The 7,973-nt window shown below is 45.5% G+C and overlaps 1 protein-coding gene across 1 annotated transcript; it reads right to left on the reverse strand.

Moving 5' to 3' along the window:
* Positions 1-1,193: 1,193 nt before the first annotated feature.
* Positions 1,194-5,924, reverse strand: LOC107300771 (N-glycosylase/DNA lyase-like; the record flags this gene model as incomplete). Its single annotated transcript, XM_015830063.1, has 4 exons — positions 1,194-1,262; positions 1,310-1,489; positions 5,551-5,673; positions 5,806-5,924. Coding segments are annotated over 4 exons (491 nt in total), but the record flags the coding sequence as incomplete, so codon positions are not given.
* Positions 5,925-7,973: the final 2,049 nt, after the last annotated feature.

Consider the following 7,973-nt stretch of genomic DNA (forward strand, 5'->3'; position numbering starts at 1 on the left):
ACAGGAAGGTTAAAAAGAGTGTTCTCACACTCTCCCCTATGGTATTCTGCAAACACTGCAAAAGTTGCTTGACATCAACTAAGAACTTCCCTATTGTGTAATGAAGAGAAATCATCAACTTATGTGAGATAGCCCCAGTTCTTGCGGACTCAGTCTTGTTAAGCATAAAGGTTGCTTGGAAGAAAGAAACAGGTGTGAGAGTTGGAGGAGAAGGATGAGGGAGATGGCAGATGCCAGAGGATGACAAGGAGAAGCCTTCAGAGAAAGTATCTACTGCAAGGGTGCCCAACCGTGGCAACTTTAAGACTTGTGGACTTCAACTCCCAGAATTCCCCAGCCAGCATGGGGAATTCTGGGAGTTGAAGTCCACAAGACTTAAAGTTGCCAAGGCTGGATACTCCTGGTTTACCTGATCAGGCCTGTCTCAATAAACTCCTCCATCCTTCCCAAAGGTGCTTTTTCATGAGGCAACTGGACTTCCTTTTTTCTCTTTGAAGACATTTTGCTTCTCATCCAAGAAGCTTCTTCAGTGAAACATCTTCAAAGAGGAAAAAAGAAAGTCCGGTTGCCTCATGAAAAAGCACCTTTGGGACAACCATGACCTGGATGACCGAGAATCTCCATAGACTCCTCCATCCTCCATGCTGCCTGGTTGGAACTCGACTCATTGCCTAGGCTGTAACAGGCACGTCAGGATCCATAATGGTATGTGGGAATGATCTTGGAAGACAGGGGAAAGACACGCAACCAGGGGAATGGTTGGATAAAGGGCAGCTTTCCCTGAAGCAGGAGTGTGAATGTAGCAAATGTCTTTTGACGTGGGGAGGCAGAAGAGCACTTCTTTTTGATGTCATCTGGAGGCTTTTAAGAAGAGACTGGAGGTTTGTTTTTTTTAAGGACACCGGAGGCTTTTGAGAAGAGACTGGACAGCCATTTATCAGAAATTGTACAGGTCTCCTGCAAGAGTAGGGGTTGGACTAGAGCAGGGGCAGGCAACCTTGGCTCTTTTATGACTCGTGGACTTCAACTCCCAGAATTCCTGAGCCAGCATGGCTCAGCTTGGAAACCTCTCCCTTTCCCCTCAGCATGGCTGGCTCAGGAATTCTGGGAGTTGAAGTCCACAAGTCATAAAAGAGCCAAGGTTGCCTACCCTTGGACTAGATGACCTCCAAGGTCTCTTCCAACTCTGTTACTGCCACTGAAGCGTTCTTTTGGGGCCAGGACAGGAAGCGGAGGAGGAGTCCGAGGTGTAGCAGGACGGTCTGTGGAGGGAAAGGCCGCAAAGCAACTTAGAGGCCTAAGGTTTTACCTGCCATGGCTTGCAGTGAGGGGAAGGCATGATAGGTCTTGGTATCCAGCTGGCAGAGGCGGCGCCCAAAGGCCTGGCACAGATGTTGAATCATGTTGGTGATGCGGGACAAATGGTTGTTGGAGGTGCAGATAAAGGAGAAGAGGCACTCCACCGGGTCCTGCCGCAGCACCCGGACGCCTGGAGGAAGGAAGAAAGAGCCAGCCAAGCACTCAGTCGAATCTTCAAACATCATCATCATCATCATCATCATCATCATCATCATCATCATCATCATCATCATCATCATCATCATCATCATAATAATAATAATAATAATAATAATAATATAATAGTAGTAGTAGTAGTAGTAATAATAATAGAAGTAGTAGTAGTAGTAGTAGTAAAAGTAATAATAATAAAGTTGGAAGGGGCCTTGGAGGTCATCTAGTCCAACCCCCTGCTCAGGCCAGAAACCCTGTACTTGAAACATAGCTATAATTTAAATTAAGTAGGATGAGATCTTAATGCCCAGTGCTGCAAGCACTCTGTGGGATTCATTCCTGGGACAGAGCATCACTGGGACATTGTATCTGACCTGAGAACCAGGTCATCCTGACTGGACAATGCCAGGATGCAGCCCTGGGCCAGATGTCTTCACTGAGCTGAAGCACCACTCTCTAGTTCGTAATTTCTCAACCTTGGCAACTGAAACATATGAAGAATTGCACATGTCTAGTTTAATGAAGAGAAGGACGAGGGGGGACATGATAGCAGTGTTCCAATATCTCAGGGGCTGCCACAAAGAAGAGGGAGTCAAGCTATTCTCCAAAGCGCCTGAGGGCAGGACAAGAAGCAAGGGGAGGAAACTAATCAAGGAAAGAAGCAACCTAGAACTAAGGAGAAACTTCCTGACAGTTAGAACAATTAACCAGTGGAACAACCTGCCTCCAGAAGCGGTGAATGCTCCAACACTGGAAGTCTTTAAGAAGAGACCGGACAATCATTTGTCTGAAATGGTATAGGGGTTCCTGCTTGAACAGGGGGGGTTGGACTAGATGACCTCCAAGATCCCTTCCAACTCTGTTATTTTATTAGGACTCCAATTCCAGAATTCCCAGCCACAATACTGGAGAATTCTGGGGGGTTGAAGTCCACACATTTTCAAGTTGCCAAGGTTGAAAATCATTGCCCTAGTCCAGGGGTAGGCAACCTTGGCTCTTTTATGACTCGTAGACTTCAACTCCCAGAATTCCTGAGCCAGCCATGCTGAGGGGAAAGGGAGAGGTTTCCAAGCTGAGCCATGCTGGCTCAGGAATTCTGGGAGTTCAAGTCCACGAGTCATAAAAGAACCAAGGTTGCCTACCCCTGCGCTAGTGCCATCAGGTTCCCTTGTGCAGGAGTGATGCTTGCTGCCTCTTCCTGCATGGAAGATGCCTACTTTAGGTTGTTGCAGTGACAAACAAGAGGAGCAAGTATGCTCCTTTAACAATTTTCTCTTCAAAAGGAGCAGACTCTTGCAACTTGCAGTTTGAGGAAGGAAAAGGCTTTAGAAGAGAGAGGCTCCATTTGAAGCCCTGCACGTTCCTCATCTGTGGGATTACTTTCTCGATCAAAAGCATCTAATCCTCAACATGATTTCAAACACGTTTAAACAAATGTGCAGACAAAAGATGAAATTTCAGAAGTAACCTCTTTGTGGGAAGGGATGAGAGACTGAGCTAAAGATTCTGGATGGCTTTGAGACTTCACTACTATTTTCCTTGCTTGGGATAAACCAGTGGTTCTCAACCTTTTTAATGCCGCAACCCCCACCTGGTCGTAAGTCGAGGACTAAACCGGTCGTAGGTCGAGGACTAAACCGGTCGTAAGTCGAGGACTAAACCGGTCGTAAGTCGAGGACTACCCAACCGGTCGTAAGTCGAGGACTTTCCCTGCCCGGGAGCGCTGCGCATGCGTGGTTCTGCCCCCTGCGCCGGCCGAGGCGTAGCTGGCAAGCGGCAGAGACGGAGCAGGCCGACCACCAGCTGGCCCAGCCCAAGGGAGGTAAGGCACCCGCCGGAAAAGGGGGAAAAAAATGGCGGACAGCCTTGCTTGGCGACCCCCGTGAAATGTCGATCGATCCCAAATGGGGTCACGACCCATAGGTTGAGAACCGCTGGGATAAACCCATGTCCATTATCTGACCAAATTTAAAAATAAAATAAAAAAAAACTCAAAAGGGCAAATTTGATGGACCACTAGGTCTTTTTCTGCCATCGGTTTTCTATGTTTCCAGGGTAAAGTCACATACTTTACTCTGGTGGTGCAGTTTTTAGAAGGCAGCACTGCAAGCTACTTCTGCTGACTCCTGCCTGCCAGCAGTTTGGCAGTTCGGGTCTCACCGGCTCAAGGTTGACTCAGCCTTCCGTCCTTCCAAGGTCGGTAAAATGAGGACCCAGATTGTTGGGGGTAATATTCTGACTCGGTAAACCACTTAGAGCAGCGGTTCTCAACCTATGGGTCGTGACCCCATTTGGGGTCGATCGACCATTTCACGGGGGTCGCCAAGCAAGGCTGTCCGCCATTTTTTTTCCCCTTTTCCGGCGGGTGCCTTACCTCCCTTGGGCTGGGCCAGCTGGTGGTCGGCCTGCTCCGTCTCTGCCGCTTGCCAGCTACGCCTCGGCCGGCGCAGGGGGCGGAACCACGCATACACGGCGCTCCCGGGCAGGGAAAGTCCTCGACTTACGACCGGTTGGGTAGTCCTCAACTTACGACCGGTTTAGTCCTCGACTTACGACTGGTTTAGTCCTCGACTTATGACCGGTTGGGGGTCGCGGCATTAAAAAGGTTGAGAACCACTGACTTAGAGAAAACTATAAAGCACTGTGAAGTGGTATATAAGTCTAAGTGCTATTGCTATTATGTTTAAACTAAGGAATTCAGTTTTCCTTGGTGCTGAATTATACAGCGGTCCCAAAGGTGCTTTTTCAAGAAGAACTGGACTTTCTTCAATTTACAAAGAAGGCACAATTAACACAACGCAACAAGAGCAAAGAACAACAAAAAGGCAAATTTTCTACTCTATAGTTTAGACAACACAAGAAAATCCAGTTGCCTCTTGAAAAAGCACCTTTGGGACAACCATGACCTGGATGACTGAGAATCTCCATAGACATGAATTATACAGTGGTTTCTGATTTTCTGGATTTTCATGGCACTAGCAGTAAACAGACAGAGAGAGATCTCTGGGCAAGAAAGCCTCACCACTAAAGGAGCATATTTGTAGCTCAGAGTTGAAATGAGGGCCCTCGGTGCTCTCTAAGCTTGGATGTTTTCTTGCAGACGTTTCAATACCCAGACTAGGTAACATCATCAGTGCAGCATTTTTTTATCTGCAGTGCAAGTGATAAAATGCCTGCCAGAAATCAGTCAAGCTCAGAAAGCACCAAGGACCCTTCAAGAAAGCCTCTCTTTGGGGTCACTTGTCTGTCCATTTTCAAATCTCCCTCTGCCAGACAAGGATAATGTTTTTTTTCCCTAAAATGAATAAAAATAAAGACATTTAAGAATTCAAATTCTGCACTCTTGATATGAGATACAGCTTTGCCGCTGGTCAATTAATCGCAACTAAATAGAACATCCCTTAGTTCTAATTCCTGAAAACAAGTGTGCTCACACACAAATTAGGATATTGTACAGGATATTACAATTAGGATATTACACAGAAGAGCAACCAAGATGATTAGGGGATTGGAGGCTGAAACAGATAAGGAACGGTTGCAGGAATTGGGTATGTCTAGTTTAACGAAGAGAAGGACGAGGTGGGGACATGATAGCAGTCTTCCAATATCTCAGGGGCTGCCACAAAGAAGAGGGAGTCAAGCTATTCTCCAAAGCACCTGAAGGCAGGACAAGGAAGCAACGGATGGAAACTAATCAAGGAGAGAAGCAACCTAGAACTAAGGAGAAACTTCCTGACAATTGATCAGTGGAACAACCTGCCCCCAGAAGATGTGAATGCTCCAACACTGGAAGTTTTTAAGAAGAGACTGGACAGCCATTTGTCTAAGATGGTATAGGGTTTCCTGCCTGAGCAGGGGGTTGGACTAGATGACCTCCAAGACCCCTTCCAACTTCATTATTATTATTATTAATTATTATTATTACTACTACTACTACTACTACTACTACTACCTCTTCATCATGCAAAAAAAAATGCATGTATTTTTATTGCAGCAGTACACATCACTCTCTCCAGTGTTAGTTCTTAGTTTGCCTACCTGGGAATTTAACACCTACTTCCCGGAAATGTGAGTCAACGTAAGACCAACCCTGGTATAAGGCAGACACGTTGACGTGTAGCTGGAAATAGTCCTGGAGGATCTGAGAAGGAGTCAACCCATCTGCTCCCCGAGCCAGCTCTGCAGGCAAATGGCTGCCCGGACGTTCGCTTGTCCCAGCACGATTAGGTTCCGGCTGTGCTTGCTTCCTGCTCTTCTTCATGGGAGGTTCGGAGAGGCCTTCCTCCTCTCTGCCCCCATCCTCCTTCTCCTCCTCATGCAAGGTGTACCACAGATGTTCCTCAGACTGCGTGAGAGTCCAGACTCGTCCAGCCAGCACGCCAGTCCAGCAGCCAGGGCTGCTTTCAGACCACCTGAGGGAATCACAGGCTTGGTTAGCAGCAGAAACAGCCAAGCGTCATCTAAAAGAGGCTACACAGATCCTTCAGACAATACAGGTAATCCTTAACATACAACAGTTCAAAGTTACAATGGCACTAAAAAAAAGTGACTTATGACAGTTTTTCACATTTAGGACTGTCGAAGCATCCCCGTGGTCACCTGATGAAAGTTCTTGGCAACTGACTCATATTTATGACTAGCTGTACCCAGCCACGCGTTGCTGTGGCTCAGTCTGGTAAAAGCGTGTGTTGCTTTTACGTCCAACAGATGGCGCTGTTTTTCAAAAAAAGCATGTTTTTACCTGTCACAGGTATGACATCTATATAATAGTAGGTATATAAAAACGCGCGCGTATTCGAAGCAACGTTGTGTCAAAATTTCAAAGCAATCGGTGAAGAACTTTCGGAGATTTAAGATTTTGAACAAACGAACATTTACATTTTTATTTATATAGAGGGTTGCAGTGTGTCCCGGGGTCACGTGATTACCTTCTGACAAGCAAAGTCAATGGGGAATCCAGATTCACTTAACAACCACGTTGCTAACTTCACAACTGCAGCGATTTACTTCACAACGGTGGCAAGAAAGGTCATAAAATGGGGGGGCAAAACTCACTTAACAACGGTCTCGCTTAGCAATGGAAATTTTGGGCTCAATTGTGGTCATAAGTTGAGGACTACCACCTGCAGTTCATTTCTCAACTTAGTTGCCATGTTTTCTTAAAAGCCGAGGTCACCTATGAAAAATGCATTGAGTCAAGATTCACCAAAATAGCAAAGTTTGGACCAGGACCAACTCAACCTTGGATCCCAAATTAAGTTAATAGTGAAGTTTGTAACATTTCAAAGCTCATGACTTTTCTTCAAATTTCTCTCCAATGATACGGGAGCACCTACTTTCCAGTCTATGAAGAAGTTTTCCCAAATGACTGCAGCAAGAAATGAAAGGATGAGAAACTTTTATAACTTTCCTGCGTGCAATATATGCGTGAGAGAGTAAATTTGGGAAAAGTAGCTGCATTCAGGCAGAAACCCCTTCCTTCCTTCCTTCCTTCCTTCCTTCCTTCCTTCCTTCCTCCCTCCCTCCCTCCCTAAGCCTGCCTTCCTTCCTTCCTTCCTTCCAACACAATTTTAATCACAAGCATCCAAGCTGCTGTTCCAGCTGCCTATAATAATTGAGCCATTCCCTGATATTTGCAAAGGTGTGCAGATAACCAGAGGCTGCCTCACCCCACTACAGGAGTGAGCCTGTTTTTCAACTAACTTGGCAGCTTCTGTGACAGCTGCTCTCCAATCAACTCTGATCAACCACCATATCTCAACTGCTGGGGCAAATAACCAGGGACAGAAGCTGGGCCCGTCTCCATAAAAAGCATCCCGTGTTCTGCCATTAAGCTACTCCCTTCCCCAAACATCACTTCTAAAGTTATAAAAGTTCTTATTATTTCCTGCCTTTTATCTATACAGCACTCAAGGTAAACAATCTAAATTATTATCAGCTAACATGCAATTACCTTTATTAATGGTGCAATTCAAAAAAGACATGGTTGGAAGGCACAGGCTTAATTCCTTTATTGAAAATGGAAGGAGAAATAAATTTATTTCTGGAAGAAAGGCACCCCGTTGCCTGCAACTGACCAAGGAGAAGCTCCTTCCTCATATATCTCACAACTGGGCCTCTGAGAGTACAGGCAACTTTAACAGTATTTATCACTTTATTTATAGCCACAAAATATACAAACAAAATAAGACTGAGGTTCAGACCAAATCTTGTTAAAGTCTCGAAAGAATTTCAGATTGTGGATGGAAGCCAATGTTAATGCAATTTGTCACTTTGGAGAAACAGTCTCAAAGGTGCTTTTTCAATAGGCAACTGGACTTTTGTTTTTCCTTGAAGACGTTTCGCTTCTCATCCAAGAAGCTTAAAATAGAATAGAATAGAATAGAATAGAATAGAATAGAATAGAATAGAATAGAATAGAATAGAATAACAGAGTTGGAAGGGACCTTGTGCCCACCTAC

The sequence above is a fragment of the Protobothrops mucrosquamatus genome, unplaced genomic scaffold, assembly GCF_001527695.2.
Source record: "Protobothrops mucrosquamatus isolate PMUCROS unplaced genomic scaffold, P.Mucros_1.0 scaffold8389, whole genome shotgun sequence".
In the NCBI taxonomy this organism is placed as follows: domain Eukaryota; kingdom Metazoa; phylum Chordata; class Lepidosauria; order Squamata; family Viperidae; genus Protobothrops; species Protobothrops mucrosquamatus.